We start from the raw sequence: 25961 nt of genomic DNA, 5'->3' as shown, positions 1-25961 counted from the left end.
CATGGAGGTAATCAGTAAAGTATAACTGAAACAATGGGGGAGAGGGGAAAGAAACCTATTAGTCTCTTAATGATCTCAGCATTAAAAACATCTGCAACTGATTCAGGAGCTATTTTGCTTTCAGCTGCCGAGTCCAAGAAAGAGCAGGATTTGGTATGCGAATCTTTCCAGTGGAGAATGCTGCAATATTAAGGAAAGAACACACACAGCCTGGGAGGAACTGAAACAAAGATCAAATAAAAAGAACAGAACTATTTGGAAGCAGTCCAGAGTCACAGAAAGCAGACTACTGGAAAACACTTTCCTATGTATTTGTGGTCTATTGTGTTGTGTCTTATGACAGGCTGATCATGAAGTAAAAACTATTTTCCGTTAGCAAAACAAGAAAATTGGCCCTGGTGGTGTATAAAAGCTTCTTGTGGGGAAAGACAGATGCCAATGTGAGGGAGGCTGAGAACCAACCAAAATTCTGCTCCAAGGCACCAATATCCGCCTCGAGTGCTGGCTACCCTACAAGCATGAAGTTCAGCTCTTGCCAACCTGGCGCCTTCCAGATGTTTTGAACTACAACTCCCATGGCTGGCGGGATCAGGCCAATGGCTCACCCAGTCCAGCATCCTGTTCTTACAATGACTTGCCAGATGTCCAGATGGGAAGCCCACAAGCAAGACCTGTGCGTCACAGCAGCCCTCTCCCCACTCACTTGGGAGTTCCAGCAACTGGCCATCAGAGGCAGACTGCCTCCAACAGTGGAGGAAGAACACAACCATCATGCCTAGCAGCCACGGATAGCTGTATTCTTCATGAATTTGCCTATTCCTCTTTTAAAGCCATCCAAGTTGGCGACCATCACTTCTTTTTATGGGAGTGAATGCCACAGTTTTAACTACGCGCCGGGTGAAAAAGGACTTTCCTTTGTCTGTCCTGAATCTTCCAACATTCAGTATCAATGGATGTCCACAAATTCTCAGGTTATAAGAGGGAGAGGGAAACTTTTCTCTACTCACTTTCTCATCACCAGGTATAATTTTATATACCTTTGTCATGTTTTCCCCTTGCTCTAGGCTAGTAAAGGTAAAGGGACCCCTGACCATTAGATCCAGTCGTGGCCGACTCTGGGGTTGCGGCGCTCATCCCGCTTTATTGGCCGTGGGAGCCAGCGTACAGCTTCCGGGTCATGTGGCCAGCATGACTAAGCCGCTTCTGGCGAACCAGAGCAGCGCAAAGAAACACCGTTTACCTTCATGCCGGAGTGGTACCTATTTACCTACTTGCACTTTGACGTGCTTTTGAACTGCTAGGTGGACAGGAGCAGGGACCGAATAACAGGAGCTCACCCGGTCGCGGGGATTCGAACCGCCGACCTTCTGATCGGGAAGTCCTAGGCTCTGTGGTTTAACCCACAGCACCACCCGCGTCCTTAAGCGCCACCCGTGTCCCTTGCTCTAGACTAAAATGCACCAAATATTGTGACCCCCCCATCCCCTTCATTATTTTGGTTGCCCTTTTCTAAATCTTTTCCAGATTTACAGTATCTTTTTAAGATGAGGTGATGGGAGCTGTAGTCCAAAAGATATGGAGGATGCCCAGCGAGCGAAGACTGGCGCAATTGCTAAAACTCAGCGAACAGAGCATGCCGTGAAGCCAACCTGTGCTCTGACGCAAGTGCACTTGCAGAGAAGAAGCAAGTGTGCAAAAGCAGAGCTTGACTGTTCAGTTAAGCAATGCAAAAAGCCTTGGATCTGGTGGCCAACCCACAAGTTCAATGACAACTTGGAAGTTCAGGATGGATTTAGTTCTTGATTGATGGTGACAAGGCTGAAGGACCAGCAGTTCCAAAAGTGCTTTTTTTATATTCCCAATATATTATCTGCTCTCACGTCAGCTCTACTGTTTCAAGAAAGATCTTGGAACAGATCTAAATAGGTTTATTTACATACATTTGCCACATTTACAAGACACAGACTACATGGACAAATCCACAGTCCAACCAACGTCAAAACAGGGGTGGGGGGAAGGTTTAGAAGAGACATCTCTCTGCTGTGGCACAGTAGTGATCTTTAAACCCTACGCTTACACTTCAGTCCTGAACAGATTTAAGTCAGATCCAGTGATTGTAGCCTCGGTAAAAGAGGGACCCGCCCAAAGAGCTTAGGAAATGACAAGAAGGCGGTTTATAGCTTTAGTTCTTACCTCGCTATCCAGAGGGCTTTGCTTCTGAGGGCTCTGGGATGCCTTTTGCTTGGAAGAATGAAAAGGAACAATTTACTAGGGAAAAGCACGCAGGCTCAAGTAAATAGGAAATAAGGTGGCAAGATGGACAAGAACTATTCCACGAACATAAGCAGTTCCTAAGCTGAACCATTTTATTGACCTGTGAACAGAACCCACCTGCCTGGGAGAAAGAGGTTAGAGTTGGCATTATGTGTCTTAGGTAACTCAATTTTGGAACCAAATACATCAGCATTCTCCTAAATCTGCTACTGTAAAGCTGGGTTGGTCTACAACTCCTACATTGCATCATAATGATAATCAATCCATTACAAAAGTATGAAGTTGGAAGACCCCTTTAAACAAACTATATCCCAAATCATTCCTGATCTTCACCACTTTCTGTGATACGTTTCTTCCACCTAATGTGCAGCCACAGTCTGATGCAGCTGTGCTGTGCTCTGGGTGACAGTCCTCTAAGAAGAAGAAGAAGAGTTTGGACTTGATATCCCGCCTTTCACTCCCCTTCAGGAGTCTCAAAGCGGCTAACAATCTCCTTTCCCTTCCTCCGCCTCAATAAACACTCTGTGAGGTGAGTGGGGCTGAGAGACTTCAGAGAAGTGTGACTGGCCCAAGGTCACCCAGCAGCTGCATGTGGAGGAGCGGAGACGCGAACCCGGTTCCCCAGATTACGTGACTACCGCTCTTAACCACTACACCACACTGGCTCACACTCAAAGAGCCCCCACTCAAAGAGCTCGCTGTCTGGAGGGTGACGAAAACCCCAATGGTGACGAAAGCAATCCAATTTCCAGTAAAACAGAGCAGGCAGCAGGGCCTATCATTAAACAACCAGTCGTGTAAAACCTTAAACCCTTTCAGAACTATTAGTTCCCCATCAAGTTTCAGAAGAAGTAGTATCTTATTACACGTCTGCTGCCAAACCATGTGACCAGCTGCTAGACTTCTTAAAAACAAAAACTGGCCAAGATTCAGCTCCTGGGTAGGGGTGTGGCAAACCCTGTATGGATGAATGAGTCAGGGGTGGGGCAGAACATGGTGCCAATACTATTTGTCTCCCACCCTCAGTATATGTGGACCTTAACAGCAATGCCAGACTCTGTGCAGCAACTAGAAGAGGATTATTCAGCATGCAGACTAATTCAGAGTGGTGGAGGGTTCCTATTGCGCTCAGTGTACAGGTGTGTGCATGCACAGCTAGCCATGCTATGTTTGGAGCGGTGACCCCCTAAAACTTTCTTCTGGGGTGGGAGAAGGTCTGGCCTTTAAATATACAGTCACAAGAGAGGGAGCACTGAGGCCTCTGTATAACTGGAAGGCATGGGACCACCTCTCCCTGGAGAATTGCACACTAAACCTGAAAACCTAACTTGACCTACCTTGACAAAGTCAAGGACGGCCTCCCTTTGGATCTGTTTTGTCCTCATCTTCTCCTCCTCGTATTGTAGCGCAGCAAGCTGGGCTTCCCTCCGGGTACGCTCCACTAAATGCTCGCGCCTTTTGTGTAGATCTGCATCCGAGTGAGAGACCTGGAAGAACGTTAATTTGGAATGTGCATCAGAAAGAAATCAACCAGCTACACCAGGGGTCAGCAAACTTTTTCAGCAGGGGGCCGGTCCACCGTCCCTCAGACCTTGTGGGGGGCCGGACTATATTTTGAAAAAATATATGAACGAATTCCTATGCCCCACAAATAACCCAGAGATGCATTTTGAATAAAAGGACACATGCTACTCATGTAAAGACACGCTGATTCCCAGACCGTCTGCGGGCCAGATTTATAAGGCGATTGGGCCGGATCCGGCCCCCAGGCCCTAGTTTGCCTACCCATGAGCTACACACTAAGCAGCACACTTCCCAATGTGCAACACGAATTACCTGATTATGGGTGCCGGACAGCAAAAGAAGGCAAGATGAGTCGCCAGAACCTCTGAGGGGGCAAAGCAGAACATTGTTGGATACAAAATAAATATTTCCCCTTCACTGTGCATAATGCTCTAAAAAGATGGTTAACATAATAAAGCTCCTCTTCCTAATTATCTAAACATTTTCCTTGGCGCAACATGCACAAAGTGATTAAGCCATAGGCAACAGTAAATGGTCTGTGCAGTCAGTTTTACATAGGATGCCACAGCTGTAGCTTGCTTTTAAAGAAAGCTTATTTGCACAATGGGCCAGACCTGCACTTCATTTTAAATGAGGGGCACCACATATCACTCACAGCCTTACCTTTCTGCTCGGTCTAAGCAGTTCCTCAGAAGTTGCTGTCGGTCTCTGTCATGTGTCAAGCTCAGACTTTCAGGTCGTCTTAATTCATCTCCATCTCTGAAAACACAAATGCACAGTGGGTGGTTGTTGTAATTGACCCAGAGAAAATGGAAAAAAGAAAATGGAAGAAATGTTACAGCATATGAGTAGACAGAGCAAACCCTTTAAAGAAAATAGTAAAATTAAGATAACCAGGCCTAAAATGTTCATGTTTTAGGGCTAAACAGCAACTAAATTCAATATGGGTAGTAGAGTGAAGAATCAGCTGCCTTGGGCAATGGAATTTCGAAAAAATGAAGAAAGATAGGATTTCTTCAGAAATAAAAACATTCAAACTGAACAAAACCAATGTAGTTAATCACCCTTAACCACAATTATCAGGTTGGGTGAGAGAGAGCATGAATGGCAAGATCAAGTTCAGCTCTAAAAGTTTATTTGCACTTTGAATGTATACCACAAAGCCTCAAATTTCATTTGGATATCTTGCTTTTAAATTTCTAGTGACATACTCTTTTTTGCTACTCTGAAGAAAATGAGATTTTCTCTTCTAGGCCTGCATACTAAGCTCCCACTCGAGGCAAAGTGGAGAAACAGATTTATCAAAGCTGACAGATCCTTCACTTTAGCTGCAGCTGATGACATTCTGATTAAATGAACTACATTGTCCTGCGCTCCCCCACTTCACTGAGCACCAGGAAGCGCCAGGGTCACTCTTCCAAAGGGTTTTAGCTCTCTCACGGGGAGAGGGTGCTGGAGCCTTGCTGCACTTCGGTGATCTGTAATATCTGCTTATTTACAAAGGATGAGTTGAGCATGGGGGAACAGAGCAGGCAAACATCCAGGCGGACAATGGCAATTTGTAAAGCTGCAACAGTTCTCCCCAAAGCGAGCAGCATTCATCAGCAGCGTCCCCACCAGCAGCCAACGAACCGTTTCCTGCTCTCTATCCATGAATCTTAAGTCTGGTTTGGAATATCATGAATAAGGCAGTTTAAGTTGGCATGAATTTAACCAGATCTATATTTATCCTGATAACCAACAATAGAGATTTTGTTAACACAAGCCAGTCTGAGGCACCATCCCACTCGGATGCCTTGTTCTAATTTAAGCTCCCAGGCTCCCAGGTCAGGCTCATCACCATCATGCCCATTTTTGGTTAAGTAATTAAAAGCTTATCTACCAAGCACACACACTCTTCAAAAAACACATTTACTTTGTTTTAGCAGTCCCTGCTACATTTGGATCAGCTATGGAAGCGGGAGCAGGGCAGGGGAAACCCTTTTAAAGACTCAGATTTCAAGGAGGATTATTCTGTAATAATGAATAATAATCTAGCAGGTTCCTCTTTCTGTTCTGGAAAAAATGGTTCCTTTCAAGCTGCGAAGCTTCATTTATGAAGCAACGCTGCTTATGCTTAACAAAAACTGGGAGCATTGTTGCCATAAATGGTGAACAGTGAAGACTTACTGCTGACACCGATCATGTATTACGTGGGACAAAATACTTCTGCATCCAACAACCCAATAAAAGGATTGTATTATAATGAGTAACACACCATAACCTGGTGCAGACATGATGTTATCAGATTCTTAACCATGGCTATTTGCATATGCCTCTCCTCCTTCTCTTGCATGTACCCCCCTCCATTTCCCTTTTCAGACCTGGTAATATGTATACACTGAAAATTAATGGCAACCATCGTTATAACAAATTACTTTTCAACCCCCACTTCTAAGTATGGTGATTGCTAACATAGGTGCAGATGCAACACTGCTATGGAAAGGGAATGGTGGAGGGGAATTACAGGTGTTAGGGGGCAAGGAGTATAAAAACCCTCACACTGAGGGGCTCCTGATCTCTCAACCATGGTTACAAGGACAGAAACATTATGTTTGCAATTGGCCCAGTAAGGCGATATATGCAAAGACTCTGGGACCCTGTGCTAAAAATGCAACACTTTGTGACCACAAAACTAAAGAAATGGTGCCCAATTTATCAGGTGACATGCTCCTCACACTGCAGCATGATTCACCTTGCTGATTCCTAAAGCTCTGAGCGTATGGAACAAAAGCTGTTGTTGTTCAGTCGTTTAGTCGTGTCTGACTCTTCTTACAGGCACTCCTGTCTTCCACTGCCTCCTGCAGCTTGTCAAAGTCATGTTCGTAGCTTCGAGAACACTGTCCCACCATCTCGTCCTCTGTCGTCCCCTTCTCCTTGTGCCCTCCATCTTTCCCAACATCAGGGTCTTCTCCAGGGAGTCTTCTCTTCTCATGAGGCGGCCAAAATATTGGAGCCTCAGCTTCAGGATCTGTCCTTCCAATGAGCACTCAGGGCTGATTTCCTTCAGAATGGAGAGGTTTGATCTTCTTGCAGTCTATGGGACTCTCCAGAGTCTCCTCCAGCACCAGAATTCAAAAGCATCAATTCTTCAGCGATCGGCCTTCTTTATGGTCCAGCTCTCACTTCCATACATCACTACTGGGAAAACCATAGCTTTAACCATACGGACCTTTGTTGGCAAGGTGACGTCTCTGCTTTTTAAGATGCTGTCTAGGTTTGTCATTGCTTTTCTCCCAAGAAGCAGGCGTCTTTTAATTTCGTGGCTGCTGTCACCATCTGCAGTGATCATTGAGCCCAAGAAAGTACTGCCTCCATTTCTTCCCCTTCTATTTGCCAGGAGGTGATGGGACCAGTGGCCATGATCTTAGGTTTTTTGATGTTGAGCTTCAGACCATATATTGCGCTCTCCTCTTTCACCATCATTAAGAGGTTCTTTAATTCCTCCTCACTTTCTGCCATCAAGGTTGTGTCATCTGCAAATCTGAGGTTGTTGATATTTCTTCCGGCAATCTTAATTCCGGCTTGGGATTCATCCAATCAGTTGTTCCATATCCCACATAGAGATTTCTCAGGAGACAGATGAGGTAATCAGGCACTCCCATTTCTTTAAGAATTTGCCATAGTTTGCTGTGGTCGACACAGTCAAAGGCTTTTGCATAGTCAATGAAGCTGAAGTAGATGTTTTTCTGGAACTCTCTAGCTTTCTCCATAATCCAGCACATGATTGCAATTTGGTCTCTGGTTCCTCTGCCCCTTCGAAATCCAGCTTGTACTTCTGGGAGTTCTCGGTCCACATACTGCTTAAGCCTGCCTTGTAGAATTTTAAGAATAACCTTGCTAGCGTGTGAAATGAGTGCAATTGTGCGGTAGTTGGAGCATTCTTTGGCACTGCCCTTCTTTGGGATTGGGATGTAGACTGATCTTCTCCAATCCTCTGGTCACTGCTGAGTTTTCCAAACTTGCTGGCATTTTGCGTGTAGATCCTTAACAGCATCATCTTTTAAAATTTTAAATAGTTCAGCTGGAATATCATCACTTCCACTGGCCTTGTTATTAGCAGTGCTTTCTAAGGCCCATTTGACTTCACTCTCCAGGATGTCTGGCTCAAGGTCAGCAACCACACTACCTGGGGTGTACGAGACATCCATATCTTTCTGGTATAATTCCTCTGTGTATTCTTGCTACCTCATGTTGATGTCTTGATGTGTTGTTGGAAAAGAGTGTTTGTGATGGCCAGCTTGTTCTCTTGACAAAAGTACTCACCTATTATGATGCAAGTATCTTCTGGCATCTTCTGACCTGTGGAATTCCCGGGTGGGTGTTGGTTTTACTGGTGAACCCTTAGTGAAGGAAGAAATGAGATACAAAAATAATTATTTCTAGCGCATTGTGGATGGTTGCAAATGTCACCTCCCTTTGCCAGAGCAAGTCTGCCAATCGCACCAAACTAGTTTGAGAATTAGTGGCCTTTTAAGTTGTCCAGATCGAAATTAATCAGTGTGAGAAAAATACTAGACAGGAGGAAGTAAAGCACTGTGCTGTAAGAAAATGAGTTAATTTTTAGTATTTAGTTTTAGTATTTGGTCCTTGTCGGTTTTATAAACCTCAGTGTTGTCTTGTTTAGATTTTCAAATCTGCCAGCTTCAATTCACATGGGGATGAAAAAGAGCTATTTTTAAATGTATTACCCACTTTTCTAATGAGGTACACTACTTAAAAAGGACATGAAATTTCATATGCCGGCAAAATTTCAACAGGTTTGCTAACGCCCCACTCTAGACAAAACAACCAACCACGGCTTAATGTAATGTGTGAATACCTAAACAGCAGTTAAGGGTTGTCCTAAAGCCAGGAATTGGGTTTGCAAATCATGGCTTGCCCTAAGTACTACACCTGCACAGATTAAATCGTGACCAAGACAGTTTTCCTGCCTCTCTGCTTGCAAGGCGACAATCAGCTCAAGCTGTTAATTTCCTGAGCACACCCCTTCAAGGATGGGGATTACCTCAGCAAGGAAAACTACAGTTTTATTCTACTTTTAAACTCCTAACTGGGATTAAAGTAATAAACCACAGTTAGCCCTGACCTTCGGACGTGGGTGGCGCTAAAACCTCAGCGCCTAGGACTTGCCGATCGCATGGTCGGCGGTTCGAATCCCCGCGGCGGGGTGCACTCCCGTCGCTCGGTCCCAGCGCCTGCCAACCTAGCAGTTCAAAAGCACCCCCGAGTGCAAGTAGATAAATAGGGACCGCTTACCAGAAGGTAAACAGCGTTTCCGTGCGCTGCTCTGGCTCGCCAGATGCAGCTTGTCATGCTGGCCATGTGACCCGGAAGTGTCTCTGGACAGCGCTGGCTCCCAGCCTCTAGAGTGAGATGAGCGTACAACCCTAGAGTCTGTCAAGACTGGCCCGTACAGGCAGGGGTACCTTTACCTTTAGCCCTGACCTTAGTTCAATGTTGAGCCTATGCTGAACCTAAAGGTGAGGAAATTCCATAATGGAAGTGCCATCACTGGCCATTGTTAAACTTGTTGTTTGCATCCATCTGTCTCGAGAGACAATGGAAGAGTCAGCCATCGGAGGTAAAGTCACACCGCTGGAGAATTACAGTGCCTGCTGTGGCTGAAAAGATCTGTTTTATTGTGGCAGATGAAGGCGTCCACTGAATGTAAATTAACCCATTTTCCTAAAGCAAAATCCTTAACTTCCTCCTGTCTAGTATTTTTCTCGCATGGATTAATTTTGATCTAGACATCTTAAAGGCCACTAATTCTCAAACTAACAATCTCGTTTACTGAAACATAATCTATAAATGACCCATTTGTTCTTAGGTACTATTTTCCAAAATAGTGTTGTAATTTAAAGCGGTTTGAGTTCATACACATTTATTTTTTACTAAGAGTTGGCGCCCCCTTGCTAACTCTGAAGAGAATTCTGGATTTTAGCAGCCTACGGGTCTCCTCCTGAATTATGCCTTGGGCAGCAACGTGATCCTTCTTGTCTCATTACTGGACTTGCGGAACTAATATACGGTCAGAAGAAATATGAGCCACTGCAATTTCAAGAATGGAAATTGGGGGGGAAATATAAAGGACCTTTTTAGCCAACCACTGAACAAATAGCAATTAAGCTGGCCCACAGACATGGTGGTATTATCCCACAGTACACAAAAGCAGCATATTCAGCCCCCGGGGAAACCCCAGTGCACTCAATTGGAAGATCATCCCGGTAATTAAGGAACTGCAAGTCTCACTGCCGCTTAGCCTTCAGAGAATAATGGCGGTTATGTTGGGCCCCCAAGTACATATGCGTGGGATATGAAGTGGAAGAGATCACTGGGACAACAATAAGCCAAACAAAATGCACTTCAACCCAGTTTCGCATTGTAACATGTATGTGAAGGCACAGATTGTAATCCGATTGCAGAATGGGCTACTTGTTAAGCAAAGTAGAAGATTATCCCGTGCAGGCTGCCTGCACACATGGGATGCAGCCCACTGTTTCAAGCCTCCCATTAGACTTATGCAGAAAAGGTTTAGATTAGTGGCCATGGAGGAGTAAATGTATTACTTTAACATTTCCTAGTGATTTTAGGCTTATTAAGAGCCCTTCCTTTCCTACAGTCCAGATGGTAACAGGAGGGGGTCCTTTGCCCCTCAATATGCCCACAGCAGTTAAAAGGCCCAAACCAAAGTGAATTCTACCCCCCCACACCCTTAGTTTTAAAGGAAACACTTAAGGCCGCAAAAAAGAGCCAATATTATATCACGCACTGCCATTAAGTACCCTTCCAAAGGTTGCTAAGTTTACTTTGAACCAGTCAAGGATTTCAGCTTTAAACAAAGCACACACTCTAACGTTTGGAGAGCATTTTAACAGCTCTATTAATTTAAATATATCTCCAGATTAGAAACATGCATCCAAAAATACACTGGCATGTTCTCCCACATAGCGCTGAATCCATCAAAATCCCAAACTGCCCCTGTGCCAGCTTAGCTGCATCTATTAAAAAGGCAGCCTGAATAGAAGGTCTTATAAGCATGTCTAGTTCGGAGGATTTGCACAGCTGCAGGAAGCCACAAAATATGTAATGTGTTGTACTTTTTCTTTGCAGGTGGCACATGCAGAGCACAGTCAAGAGGGAAATCTGATAAAGTTTTCAGAATGGCAACGACGGATGCACTTTTTTGAGTTAAACACAAGGCAACTGGCCTCAGCATTTAACTGCCTATAAACTACAGCCATTTAGCTGCTTCCAACCAGAGGTGTTTGGTTTTCGTTTTTTTAAAGTGAAGAAGCCACTGCAGTGTTACTTTAATAGTGGCATAGAAGGGCACTTGTATACATTCCCTCCAAGACCTGTTTACACTGATTCAGGATTATTGCAGAGTATGACAGAATGAACAACCACGTAACTCTCAAAGTTGGTGTTTGTAATCAAACTGGCCCTATAAAAAGCATGCTCAAAAAGAAGGTTCAAAAAACACACTGTTATCTCAAGGAGCATGCCGTCCCAAAATGGCTGAGCTCATTCATTCAAGAAGCTCACTCCATTTTGTGGCATAAAAACTAAACTGGTCTAATTTTGAAAAACCAGAAGGCACAATATAACAGAACAATGGGGATTCAGTTCTGTTTTCTGGGCCTAATTTTTTTTGTTACTGTAAAGCTATGCATCTAATTATGTGAAATGAAGAAAATATCTCCCTACTCTTCTCATTAAGGGGAAGAGATGCTTCCTTTAGGCTGGGCCCACAAAACAACTGGAGAATCTAAAGTGAGAATGCTGGTACAAGGAAATGAGCCTGGATTTCTTAATTGTAACCTTTCAGTTGAAATACCACGGGGCAGATTTAAAACAGCACAATGCTTAAGGACACAGGCTGTACATTGTTCAATCTTATGTTCCAAGAATAAATCCCAAAACTTGTTGAATGTCTTTATTTCTTAGGAAGCCAGAAAAGTCATACTTTACAGATGCTTGACCTTTATTTTTGCCTTCCCTTGGGGCATCAGAAATTGCCATGACAGTATACTGGGAGGGGTAGATTTGTGCTAACAGGCCAAGAGGCCTGCACCCCCCCTCTCCTGAGATTAGTGGATTGACTTGGATCCACACTCTGGTTGCTGATGAGACAATATCTGAGGTACACCCACCCAAGGAGGATGCAAATGCAGGCTAGCTAAAAGAAAACTCTTAAAAGCAGATCAGAATGGATTTGATATATACAATGAAGTGGCATAAAACTGCCTACAATAAAAGGATAGCAAAGCACCATATAATTATTATTACTATCCAAGTACAGTGGTGCTTCGCAAGACGAAAAGAATCCGTTCTGCGAGTCTCTTCGTCTTGCGTTTTTTTTTCGTCTTGCGAAGCAAGCCCATTAGCGGCTTAGCGGATCAGCTGATAAGCGGCTTAGCTGATCAGCTGTTAAGCGGCTTAGGAAAAAGGGGGGGGGGAAAAACCCCTGCAGGAACTGGCAAGACATTTTCGTCTTGCGAAGCAAGCCCATAGCAAATTCGTTTTGCGAAGCACCTCCAAAACGGAAAACCCTTTCGTCTAGCGGGTTTTCCGTCTTGCGAGGCATTCGTCTTGCGGGGCACCACTGTACCTCTGAAAAAAGCCCTTGCTTGCCCCCCTTGCTTGCAACACCCTAATTTGGATTTAGGGGTGGGGGTGGTAATGGGAGGTGAGGCTATATAGCACTGGAAAACTGTCTGTGTGCAGGCAGAACAGGATTCTGCTCATATAAATGGGATTTCACCTTCCTCTCCTACCTCCTGCAGACCCTTGCAGCCTCAAAATCTGGAACAGATTTTTGGGCACATGAGGAGGGGGGGGGATGGAGAGAGGAGGAAAGTAAGGCAACGTCCCATTGGATACTTCTCAGATTCTGCACCCAGACTATTGCACGGACCGCCATGGACATAGCACAAGGGAGAGAAAGGCCAATTGAGCAGATATCAATGGAGACTCTATTGCAATCAAAACTAGCACCTTGAACACCCACAAGACCCGAGAGCACAGTGCTTTGAGTCAAGAGCTGAAAGCACAGCATTGGTTTTTAAACGCTCTGTGTACTTTAACCTTGTCATACCACAGATATGCATGCCAACCAAATACATTGTGAAAACCTTCCAAATCCAACACATCAATGTTTTCAAGAAGCATCCATTCTCTCAGCCAACAAAATGCGGCTGATTCATAATAAAGTTTAAGGTCTGGCAGGGCAAATCCACCTCTTTCTTTAGCATCTGTTAATATCTTAAATTTTATTCGGGGCTTCTTGCCCTGCCAGACGAATCTGGAGATATCTCTCTGCCACTTCTTGAAACAGTCCATTTTGTCCAAAATTTGCAATGTTTGAAACAATTTTGCAATGTTTGAAACAAAAACAGCAACCTTGGCAATGCGTTCATTTTTATCACAGCAATTCGGCCTAACAATGAAAGCACAGCATTGGGACTGCTCCAAAATCTCTGAATCTCCAGGTCTAAAAGTCAACCAATAATAGCCACTGTGGATGAGAAACAACACAAGCAAAAGGGAATTTCACAGGGGCACATACACACAAATTAAAAGGAAGCACCACCTCGTGAGATATTCGCCGTTGTTCAATATATGCCATGAACTGTGAGCTGAGGCTGTCTGACTCCATGCACTTGGCTTGCCTCACCTCTTCCTCCTCCTCTTCGGTGACACAACTGTCAATAAAGTCGATCTGATCCAGATCATGTTCCACTTGGCATATACAAAAAGAAGGACCGTAATTAGATAAGCAGCTGGGGGAAGGGGGAGGCGCAGAGAGAGTTAACAGAAGTTAAGACTGCAGCAGCTCCATCAGGTCTGACCATATTTATTCGAGAAATCTCTTGCTGCAGAGTGGTTCATACAATCAGCGAGCAAACTATAGATCAAGCTGCTGATTGGGAGGAGATTTCCAACTAATATTAAACAAAGAGCCATTTCATACTTTAGAATGCATTATAGACAAAGAAAAATCCCACCATGCGAGGGTTTTATTGCTCACTAATGTAACCAGAAATGAATAGTTTACAGCAATTCACTTACGTAACACACATTAAATTGAAAAACTCTTTTCCACCTGCACTTTGGCTTACTTGCCAAGAATGATCTATTAGTGGTGAGTAGCAATATTAGTCTCTCAAGACGATAGAACTGTAGAATTGTAGAGCTGGAAGGAATGCAAAGGGTCAGCTAGTCCAACTCCCTACAATGCAGGAAACTCAACTAAAGCATTCACTAGAGATGGCCACCCAACCTTTGCTTAAAAACCTCAAAGGAAGGAGCGTCCACCACCTCTCAAGGGAGTCCGCCCCACTGCTGAAGATGCTCTTACCATCAGAAAGTTCTTCCTGATGTTTAGTTGGAATCTCCTTCATTGTAACTTGAATCCATTGGTTCGGGTCCCGGCTTCCTAGCTTGATTCCTATATCTCCTCTCAGTATCCTCTTTTAGGCTAAATACACCCAACTCCCTCAACCATTCCTCATAAGGTTTGGTTTCCAGACCCTTGATCATCTTGGTTGCCCTCCTCTGCACACCTTCCAGCTTGTCAACACCCTTCTTAAATTGTGGCACCCAGAACTCAACACAGTACTCCAGGTGTGGTCTGACCAAGGCAGAATAGAGTGGGACTATTGCTTCCCTTGATCTGGACACTAGACTTCTGTTGATGCAGCCTAGAACAGTGTTAGCTTTTTTTTGCTGCTGCATCACACTGTTGACTCATGTTAAGCTTGTGGTCTACTAAGACCCCTAAATCCTTTTCGTATGTACTACTGGCAAACCAGGTGTCCCCCATCTTGTATTTGTGCAGTTAGTTTTTCCTGCCTAAGTGCAGAACCTCACATTTGTCCCTGTTGAAATTCATTTTGCTAGTTTGGGCCAAGTTCTCCAATCTGTTAAGGTCATCTTGCATCCCAATTCTATCTAATGTTGTATTTTGCAAACACAAGTTGCTTAGACTTTTGATATCCATATGCAAAGAAGTGCTTTAAGTTACGGGTATTTCTGGCTTCTAATCAATATGCGAACTCAGAAACCTCTGAAGCACCTTTGTGAATTGGTAAGTGAGACGTGCACATTAACATGCAAAGCAATACTGTTCTGACCAACTTGAATCTGTAAAATGACATGTTAGAACAGCTTTTGGTTTGTTAGATTATTCTGCAAACACCAAAAATGATGCTTGCACTCAAGCCTGAAATTATATTTTATTTTGGCTACCTTCACATATAAAATGTGAAATTAAGAAAGCAGAAGGTTTAGAGGAAGCGATTGTAAAAGGAATAAAATGGGGGGAGGGACTCACACACATTCAGCAGTGTATGAAAGCTACAACAAGAGCATGAAGCTCAGAAAGGTCTGCTCTCATTGATCCCTCCACCCATTATGTTAACTGGGGCATTTTTTATTCATCACTGCTTCTGTAAGCCCAATAAGGCTTTGCTATGTTGTTGTTGCAGCAGCAAACCTTATGAAAATACTGCATAACCCAGCATCCAAAATCCCTCAAGGATTCTTATTCCCAATGGCCTGTGGACTATTATCCTTTAGAATAGTGCAGGTAAGAAGCAAATTACATAAGGAGCAAGTCAACAGGTTTTAAAATTATTTTTTAAAGGTGATATGCTGGAAGATAAATTCAAAGAGACCCAATTTCCCTCAGTTAAAGGTTACTGTTTCCTGGTCCTCAATCTTTTACAGCTTCTTGTGGTAGTGGAACTAAGTGTTATTTGGATTTTCTTCTCCTAGGAGCTACTGGAAGTCATTCCTTATCAGCATTTGAAGGAGAAACTAAAATAAAGATTACTCCATCATCCTGCCTGCGTAAAAATGCCATTTGGCTCCTCCAGCTAAGCTGCATATAGAGCTTTTTAAGACAAAGGGGTAAAATAAAATAGGTTTGAAAAGATACTTCTTGGGCATAGATGATGCTCCACAAAGCGCACCAGAATCTTGCCATGCAACGTGGGAGCAACCAAATATGCACTGATGGCTTTTTTCTCAAATGAGTGCCATTTACCTCCACCGTTGGTGACAACCATGCTCCCTCGGTGTTCCTGGTACTGACTCTCTCTTCTCAGTCTTTGTTCTTTTGTGATCTCTGCCACTCGCAGAGGAAGATCAGAAAATTCATCTGTAGGCTTCATTGGAAAAATACACCGGACAATTAAGAAAGCAGAGATTGTGAAATACATCCACTTGTTATCCAGCTTCCAAAAACAAGATCTGCAGCACTCCAATATAATGTTAGAAAGAGCTCCTCCTTCACGTCACTCCAGTGATCTGAATCACATGTAGACAAAGTACACTTTTTGTGAGTTTGTATTGTTTTCAATTTAAAGAGTTTTGAAATGAAATGTGGAGCAAAGAGCAGTGCTTGCAAGTCCCTTCCTGCACCACCATTATCAGATTGAAAATAATCTCAGATGTGGAAATGGCACACTGGCCTCAATCCTTGGATGACTGCAGAATAAGCCACTGCAAAATTGCAGCCCTATGCATTTTAGCAATTGAGTCTTCCATGCCTGTTCTGCCTGATTTTTTCCTTTTCACATATGCTACAATTATCCACCAAATAGAAACAAAACAAGTATACTTACTTCATTTCCTGACCACCTTTTGTCTCCGCTGTCCACACTATTGAAGCCAGAATCCAGTGCTCCATATGGTCGGCTGGAATATAGTTCTTCATGGCTGTCAAGCAGATAAAATGTTAGTTATTTTATTGCAAAAAGCAAACGAGATTTTTTGGAGGGCGAGAAGATTAGATACCAGACAGTACCGGGGGACATATTCAACCTGTTAGTCATACTGCATTTTTCCATACATAATGCGATCCAGCTAAAGAGGTCTTGTTCTTCCAGACTGAGAAATGTTCCTTTCTGCTAGCCAAATGTTTGGGCTGCTGATCAGTTGCCTTGGCCTGCAAAGCATTCAGCCACTACCAAAACAATTTTCAAGCACTGCAAAAGAGTACAACTTGCCATCTTGGCAAAAGTAGCTCCTCTAAAAACCAAGGTCTACCAGCCACTGGTGAACCTTTGCTGCTCCTTTATTGTGGCACATTTTCCCTGTCATCTTTGCCTAAACTTTAGTGTGCAGCCATGTTCTTCAGGCAGAAAACATAAGGGCCATGCCTATGGTCTGCATAGCACTCAGAACACAGGGGACAAAAACATAAAAATAAGAGCAGCCCTTTAAAGGTCACTTTGGGCTTCATGGAAGACAAGAAAAAATGGGATTTAATTAAAATATATACATAGAGACTAATTTGGGGTTAACTCTGGTGCATCAGCTGAAAGGCTCCATCCAAGAAAAACAACTACATTTCAATGAACATTCCCCCCCCCCAAAAAAAAATCTGTAATTCTGTAAGTGGTAAACTATAATGCCCAGAATTCTTTGAGGGGAAAATTGTGCTTCAATGTACAACATGCACACAGCCCTAGTTTGTGTTGGAGATGGGCTAGAATGTTGTATACCATCATTTTCAATAAATAATAAATAATATTTGTTTGTTTGTTTGTTTGTTTGTTTGTTTGTTTATACCCCGGCCATCTGGCTGTGCTTCCCCGGCCACTCCGGGTGGCTTCCAACAAAATATTAAAATACAGTAATGCATCAAACATTAAAAGTTTCCCTAAACAGGGCTGCATTCTGATGTCTGGTAGTTGTTGTTCTCTTTGACATATGGTGGGAGGGCGTTCCACAGGGCGGGTGCCACTACCGAGAAGGCCCTCTGCCTGGTTCCCTGTAACTTGGCTTCTTGCAGTGAGGGAATCGCCAGAAGGCCCTCAGTGTCCGGGTAGAACGATGGGGGTAGAGATGCTCCTTCAGATATACTGGACCGAGGCCATGTAAGCAGCAGCCACTAATATGGGGTACCCTGCAGAAACCCAGTATGAAATGCTTCTAAGGACATATAAGAGATGGGTGACGCTGTGGTCTAAACCACAGAGCCTAGGGCTTGCCGATCATAAGGTCGGTGGTTCAAATCGGAGGTTCGAATCCCCGCAACAGGGTGAGCTCCCGTTGCTCAGTCCCTGCTCCTGCCAACCTAGCAGTTCGAAAGCACGTTAAAGTGCAAGTAGATAAATAGGTACCGGTCCATGGGAAGGTAAACAGCGTTTCCGTGCGCTGCTCTGGTTCGCCAGAAGCAGCTTAGTCATGCTGGCCACATGACCTGGAAGCTGTACCCTGGCTCCCTCAGCCAGTAAAGCAAGTTGAGCACCACAACCCCAGAGTCGTCCGCAACTGGACCTAAAGGTCAGGGGTCCCTTTACCTTTAAAAGACGTTATTCACATAGTGAATAGTGGTGGGATTTGCGTAATGAGCCCCATCGGTGGAAACCCTCGACAAGGGCTTCTACCTGCAAAACAGGGCTTTCCCATGGCTCCTCCACCCATGTATCCTTGAAACTGACTGCGGGGGGGGGGGGGGAGAGCTGTCAAATAGAACCCCCAGAACATTGTGCAGAGAGGCAGCAAGATTATATCTGGCAGGCTGATATGCTTGTGCAGACAGAATGTCAGTAGTAGCGCAATGCTGAATTATACCCAAAATGTCTGAACTCAATATGGTTTACAAAAACTGGAACATGGTTATACTCAAAATATTAAATAATGCATTTTTAAAAAGTTAACCATTATTAATTCATAAAATATTTTGAATGTGTTTCAAATCAGCCCTGAAACAAGCTGAGGGAAGTTTTTATGCATTTAATTTACTGCCACAAACAGGCATGACATCCATGGTACTAGGAACTCAGTAAGAGGATTCAGAGCACAGAGTAAGCTATCTCTGCTCTAAATGTACATAGTGACTAGACAGTTCAATACTGCTGCCATCACAGACACAGTATATGGAAACTGCCACAGACAGCAGAGACGTAACAAGGAGGCTTGCCTGGCCCACTGCAAATGGGCATTTAACAATGAATCAACTGTCCTACTGGCACTAGATGCCCCAGGGAAATCTGCAGCAAGACAGTAATAATGGGCAAATGGGAAGTTCAGCAAACGGACGGCTCCACCCAGGCATTGCTAATTGCTGATTAGGCTGCGGCTGGTTGTCACTTGCATTGAAAATCAGTTGCTTGGAATGCAACTTGTAATTATTAATTATGTGGCACCATGTGTGCCGAAGAGTCTCCGCTGTGAGAGAGCTGCAATCTAAGAGGGCAGAGCTCAACAACAGATGTTTACAGGAAGTGTGTTGCAAACATTAGGACGGCTGGCATTAAGTACTTCAAGCCAGACGGCAGCCAATGTGTCAGAACCGCCATTAATACATCTCACTTCTTCTCTGCATGTATATGTAGTGTTAGAGCAGGTAACCTAAGGCCCAGGGCCCGGATGTGGCCCAATTGCCTTCTCAATCTGGCCTGCTGCCTTTGCAAGTTCTGAGAACCAAAGAGCTGCTGCTCGTGCAGTCTGCGGTCCACGCTGCGCCACCAAGCGCTAGGCGAACTCTGCACGTGGCACTGCCGACCTGTTGCATCATGTGCATACAGATGGCAGGCCAGCAGCAAGTGGGGAAGAGCATGAAAAGTTTCCGGGCTAGGAAACTATGCTGTGGGATGGCTGTTCTCATAAATGTATTAAGAGCAGGAAGGTGGTAGAATCACTGGGGTTTTTAAAGTAGAGGTTGGATGGCCATCTGTCATGGATGCTTTAGCTGAGATTCCTAATGCATTGCAGGAGGTTGGACTAGATCAGGGGTAGGCAACCTAAGGCCCGTGGGCTGGATCCGGCCCAATCGCCGTCTCAATCTGGCCCACGGACAGTCCAGGAATCAGTGTGTTATAACATGAGCAGAATGTGTGTTTTTATTTAAAATGTATCTCTGGGTTATTGTGGGGCATAGGAATTCGTTCATTATTTTTTTCAAAATATAGTCCGGCCCACCACATGGTCTGAGGGACGGTAGACCGGCCCCCGGCTGAAAATGCTTGCTGACCCCTGTGTTAAGAGTATTCCTGATTAATGATGACAACCGAGCTGAGCATGTGCAACTGTGTGATTCTCCATGCAATTGTATTAAGTAGGATGTGGGTACTCTACAACTGCACCATGCAATTGCTGAAGAACACAGAGTTCAACGCTTCCATTTTAGAATGCAGCAACTTCTGAGCAGAGGTAAGTCTGGAAGCAAGTGGGCAATACCTGGTCAAGTCTCAAAAGCTGAAATTCTGATTTCTTGAGTGGGTGGACAGATGATGCACTGAACTAGATTTCAAGTAATCATGGGAGGTTATTCAGTGTCCTGCATAATCCCCCCCACCTTTCCCAGGACTACCAAAAGAATAAAATATGCAAATATAAGCCGATTTGCTTAACTGGCATAATGTATAGGGCCTTCTTGGTAGTTGTGCCCACCCTGTGGAATGCCCTCCCGTCAGATGTCAAAGAGACAATCATATGACTTTTTGCAAACATCTGAAGGCAGCCCTGTTTCGGGAACCTTTTAATGTTTGATGTTTTGGTGTGTTCCTTTATATTTTGTTGGAAGCCACCCAGAGTAGCTGGGGCAACCCAATCAGATGGGTGGGGTACAATAAATAAATTAACAACAACAACAACAACAACAACAACAACAGAAAAACTCAACTACACTTTTATTGCCTTTTCAGCACAGGGAATTCATTGCTCTTCATATGTAGGCTAGACCATGGAGTTTTTTGGAGATTTTAAAAAACAACTTGCTTAGACCTACTCCAGTTTTCTTTAATTGCTATTATTTTTACTGCCCCGACATTGGATATCCTGTTTTATGGGCGGCAGCATTATTATTATTATTATTATTATTATTATTATTATTATTAGTCCTAGCTGGGGCAGAGGGCAGCTTGTTCTCAGTCACAGGAAGCCTTGCACTAAAAACCAGAAACAGAGGCCGCCACAAGCCCAGCTGCTGTAGGGCTGAGTTTCCTGCATTTTACTGTCTCGGGGCCAAGAAATTCACCTTAGGGGCAGCCAGAATTGTTGTAGCAGCCAGTGCTGCAGACTCATCTTGCCACCATCTCCTGCTCCTCCCTTTGATTTATCTGCTGCTGCTGCTCTGCCTGGCCTGACTAGCAAGGCTGCACCAGGCAGGAAGAGGAAGCACTGCACAGATGTTGCCAAATACATCTGCCTGTCTCACTCACTCAGCTCTCCTGCCCCTGAGATTGCCCTTTCTAGAGCGTAAGGTCACAGTTTCCATTTCCACGGCACAGGGCATTCTGCTGCCCCTTCTCCCTTTCACTGCTGCACCCTTCAGCAAGGGGTGGATAATTCCCCTGGGAAAACCTACTGGGAATTTTGATGTATATTAATATACTCACACACACCCCTCACTCCTTCTCTCTCTCTGTCTCTCATTCACACACACACACAGGCTTTAACATTAAAAACAGAGACTCTGAAAAAGCAAACGGAATACCCAAAAATGCCCACACTGGCTGTGTAATGAAATGTATTTTTGGATGCAGGGACCAGACTAGAGAAGGAACTCTCTGGCTGGCTGCTCAAGTTCCCCTTTTCACTGAGACCCGGCCACAACCAGACTAGCCTGCTTCTTATTTACGCATTTATGGTTCTCCAACTTGTATTTCACTGACTTCCGTGCCCTGCCTTAAACTGTCTGTGGTTCAGCGTGCTCAGTGCTCTCTCTCTCCTTCCTCCAGGGCCTTGCTTCATCGACTTGCATTACTCAGTACTGCATGATATAAACACAAGCTGCATTCCTAGCCCCCATCACCTTAATTTAGCAACTCATGATGCGGCTGACCGCTCAGAGATGAATGTTGCCCGGCTAAGCCAAAAGGAGACTCTGCCAAGAGCAACACAGCTTTATCATGGGAAAGGAGATCAACACTTACACCTGTGGTTAGACCAGAGACCTTATACAACCATGCACAGAAGGTTAAACATACAGCGCAATGAGATTTCTCTGCTCCCACAACAAAGCCCACAAACATCTTAATACAGAAAAGTAAAATTATCCACAAAGATTCTTTTAAAAAACAGTGAATCTGAAATCTGTGCGCACTTACCAAGAACCAAACCCCATTGGCCGCCTGTCGTAATCTGGAAGATCTGGCGCTACTTTGCATGCTTCCATATTCAGATACTTAAATATGTGGACTTTTCCTTTTATGCATATCTTTTTTAAGAAAGGGGGTGGGAAAACCATCATGAATATTTGGAAATGAGACACAAACAATTGCTATCTATTGCAACTAATGTATTATATATTAGATTTCTTTATATTAAAAAAAAAATTTAAACACCGAACAAATTGCCAGTCCAAAAGATTGTTTACAAACCACAATTAAGCTGAGTACTCTAGAGGAAAACCAGGGTAACAGTATAATAGATATTGTAGCCAGCCATACTCAGAGTAAACCCTTTGAAGTTTATGCACACAATAACCTCAAGTGCTCATGTGAAAAGATCTGCGTTGGCCAGATCATAAGAGCTTTGAAAAGCGGCATAGGAGAGAAAACACACTGGGTCATTGAGATGATCCATCAGCATGATGTCAGGTTGTTCTTAAAGAGGGAGCTGTATTGGATCCTTGCCCTGCGCAGACAAATCCCAAAAGGGCTCAATGAGAAAATGGATTTCCTCTCTTTGATGTGAATGAACTCGCAGGAGTTCCCTTTCGTTGTTCTCTGTTTTGTTTTGCCATCTGTTTCCAGATTCTTTATTCTACCGCTTCATGTATGTTCAGGATCTTTTATGCTAGCAAGGGGTTAAAGTTCTCTTTCCATTTCATTTGACTAGGCTTTAACAGTTCATCTGGTGAAAGAAGATTCCCCCCTTCCAATTCTGCTCTATTTGGCAGCACATCTCTCCACAGGCAATTGGTTCAAGTGGATATAAAAAGTTTCATTTTGGATCCTTCATGCAACAGGAGTTAATATCCCCTGAGTGAAAGAATTATTGCTTAAAATGGTCATTTTATTTATGTTGGTTATCATGATAATTCTGAATTCTTAGAGAGAACTTTAGGTTATATATTTTTTATCATTGCTATTTTTTATTGTTCAGGCTTTTTCTCAGTTTGAAAGGATGTATTTGGGGGGGGGTGTTATCTTTTATTTAGGAATCTATTTTTAATTTGGTTGTTAGATTAACATACATGCCTTTATATTTTAATGTTTGTGGTAAACATTACCAAAAGAAAATTGGTAATTTTTATTTGGCTACTGTGAGCTTATGATACATTCTCTAATAGTCTACATTCATTATTTGTATTTTATGACAATTTTTAGAAAATTCTGTATCTGTTATTCCTTATTCTATTTATGCTGTGTCCTTGAATGAATTTTCCAAAATGCCTATTGCCCTTATAAACGAACTAAATTTTCGCACCTCGAGTTCTTCTTCCTATTTATCTGATCGCTCAACAAACCACGAGCAATAAGCCAAGAACGAAGCCTGGCTGTAGCTCGTGGCTTGTTTGAAGAGCAGCAAACCACAGGTGCTGGTTTGCATGTAGCAGAAAGCCAGCCCTTGGTTTGTTTCCTACCTGGCATTGCGACAAGAGCCAGGAAGGGTGAAACTGGGAACGTCTGTGCAATGTACGCCAACATGCTCACTCAAATCACATTAAACCAGATATAAAAATTAATTTTGGTTGAATGTTGCATATGAACCAGGTCAATGTAGATTTTAACAATAATGCTTTCCGTCCTTCATATGACTGCAGCATCAGGCTCTGGCAGGCTTCTCTTGGGGAGGTGCTTTGGGGAAGATTTTTTAAAAAATAAAATAAAACAGAGTCTGTTATGAGAGTACAAAGGGTTAGCTGCCCCTATATGAGTCCATGCTGTTCTTGCAATTAGAGTTGGGGCAGGATTTGACTGCCTTCACTATGGGAACTAAAATAATCAGCTGTTACCACTGTTGCCCAAGGATCTGAAATGCCGCCCTCAGTGAGTGAGGTAAGGAACTGTAAGGGTCTTCTGGAAATTATGCAGGAACCTTTTAGTGCACACACAGCACACACGCTAGGGCGCCGAGGTCTGTGGCTCACAATGTAATGATGTTCCCAGGCCATTTCTGGCTCCACACAATAAAACCAACACCTTTAAATACTTCCTGGAAGTTCATTGGGCAGGCAGTGCAGCTGTTCTGGCACTGAGTTTATAGCCTTCTTGTGACTTGCCTGCCTCCCCCATCCGAAGTTGGGCTGAACCATTCCGCAGTTATGAAGCTGTCTGCTTAGTATTTCTCCTCCAGCAAATGAGTACAGTGGTGCCTCAGGTTAAGTACTTAATTCATTCCGGAGGTCCGTTCTTAACCTGAAACTGTTCTTAACCTGAAGCACCACTTTAGCTAATGGGGCCTCCTGCTGCCGCCGCACCGCCGGAGTACAATTTCTGTTCTCATCCTGAAGCAAAGTTCTTAACCCGAGGTACTATTTCTGGGTTAGCGGAGTCTGTAACCTGAAGCGTATGTAACCCGAGGTACCACTGTATATAAACACACGTCATATGAATTATATGTCCTCTCCTATGCAACTTAGTCCTATCTTTCCTAAGATCGCTACCTTTTTTGGCATAAGCAATCATTTCTGGCCAGCATTCTTACACTGAGGGTGCAGTGTGTATATACACATAAGCAGCTGTTTTTTTGTAGTGGTTTGCGCACACTATCTACTGCACCGTTATTTGCTTGTGCACTGTGCATCAGTCAGGATAGCAACAGCAAAATCAAGCAATGAATGTGAATGTCAGCTTCCGAATGCTAAGGTTTAAACAGCATGTGCAATTTGTTTCCAAGAATTTTTCATTTGCCAGAGTGAATTGTATCCTAAGACAAAGAGCACATCAAGGACGGTCTTCTAGCAATCCTGATGCAAAGCTTGCATTATGCTGAAAAGTAAAAGATTTCCTCCCATGGACTTCTTTGCTACTCTTAGAGAAAGTGTATTCTGGTTGAGAATAGTGTTCTAACATCAGAGGATACATTACCTGTGCAGGGGGTGACTGCAGTGGGTTGTTATCTAGGGTGATTGTCTGTAAGTGCCTGAGGTTACGGTAACAAACCGGGATTGTTGTGATTTTATTGCAGGAGAAATCTAACCGAATCAAAGGCAACTCGGCAAGCTCTGTAGGAGAAAAGACACACGCATGAAAAACACTGTAGTCAGTTAATTGCAGAAGAAGATGGGACATTCACGTGCAGCAAACAATTTGATTTTGGAAATAAGAGTGGTTGTAGACAACTTCTCCCCTGCATTTCTCACCTTCAGGTAAATGCACCAGGTGATTTCTTCTGAGGTTCAGGTCCCGTAGAGAATATAAACTGCCGATCTGTGATGGAACTGTCTGTATTTCATTGCAGCTTACATCCTAGAAAATCATGAAGAGGGGTGAGCTGTGGTTTAATGATTTTAATGATGTGCACCATGATATAAACACCATTTCAGTAGTTCAAAGCTTTGTCTTGTAAATGAAAAGTCACGAGATTTAAGCCCATTGTACACATTCAGAATACCTCCTCTTTGGAGAGGACCAATAACTCATGATATACACAGCATCCTTTGAATGTACAATAGTTCAGTACCCAGCCTCTGAGCATCTAAGGTGCTGCTACCAGTTAGAAAAACAAGCCAGGTGACATAATAATAATAATAATAATAATAATAATAATAATAATATTTTTTTACCCTGCCCATCTGGCTGTGCTTCCCCAGCCACTCTGGGCGGCTTCCAACAAAATATTAAAATACAGCAATGCATCAAACATTAAAAGCTTCCCTAAACAGGGCTGCCTTCCGATGTCATATCCAAATTACAGAGGTCAGGAATGCATACATGTGTATTAAAAACAGCAAGAAGGAGGCTACCAAAATATGCTAATCATTTACTAGAGACATACTTCGGAAACAACAGAACGTACAGCCCAGAAATGCAAATCAGGAATATAGAAATAAATGCATAGTCCTGTAATATTAAAACATCAAAGCTAATAAGGAGTTTTGTAAAAATGCATTCCAAAACACCTGCCAATACAAAACTGTGAAAGATTAAATAATAAATGTCACTCAGATAGCTTGGTGAAATGGATGAGGAGAACCAAGCTGAGCTTGAAGC

At 43.5% G+C, this 25961-nt stretch overlaps 2 protein-coding genes across 3 annotated transcripts in view; one reads left to right on the top strand and one right to left on the bottom strand.

Annotated features, from left to right (window-relative positions):
• Window positions 1-25961, bottom strand: part of LRCH3 (leucine rich repeats and calponin homology domain containing 3) — a gene marked incomplete at its 5' end in the record, with an annotated part of 80368 nt that overhangs the window by 20477 nt on the left and 33930 nt on the right. For both annotated transcript variants that reach the window (XM_083442053.1, XM_083442054.1), the window contains 11 exons: window positions 2194-2241; window positions 3612-3761; window positions 4111-4162; window positions 4462-4557; window positions 8104-8180; window positions 13436-13584; window positions 15893-16013; window positions 16473-16566; window positions 21909-22018; window positions 24837-24973; window positions 25112-25217. In XM_083442053.1, coding sequence (XP_083298179.1) covers window positions 2194-2241; window positions 3612-3761; window positions 4111-4162; window positions 4462-4557; window positions 8104-8180; window positions 13436-13584; window positions 15893-16013; window positions 16473-16566; window positions 21909-22018; window positions 24837-24973; window positions 25112-25217 — 1140 coding nt within the window. The remainder of the gene's footprint in view (window positions 1-2193; window positions 2242-3611; window positions 3762-4110; window positions 4163-4461; window positions 4558-8103; window positions 8181-13435; window positions 13585-15892; window positions 16014-16472; window positions 16567-21908; window positions 22019-24836; window positions 24974-25111; window positions 25218-25961) is intronic.
• Window positions 1-25961, top strand: part of HTR2B (5-hydroxytryptamine receptor 2B) — a 178364-nt gene that overhangs the window by 125366 nt on the left and 27037 nt on the right. The gene's annotated exons all lie outside the window — the stretch shown is intronic.

The sequence above is a fragment of the Podarcis tiliguerta genome (assembly GCF_965153285.1).
Source record: "Podarcis tiliguerta genome assembly, chromosome: 5".
Classification (NCBI taxonomy): domain Eukaryota; kingdom Metazoa; phylum Chordata; class Lepidosauria; order Squamata; family Lacertidae; genus Podarcis; species Podarcis tiliguerta.
The sequence above is the reverse complement of the archived record's forward strand: the minus strand, read 5'-3'. Positions and strand labels throughout refer to the sequence as shown.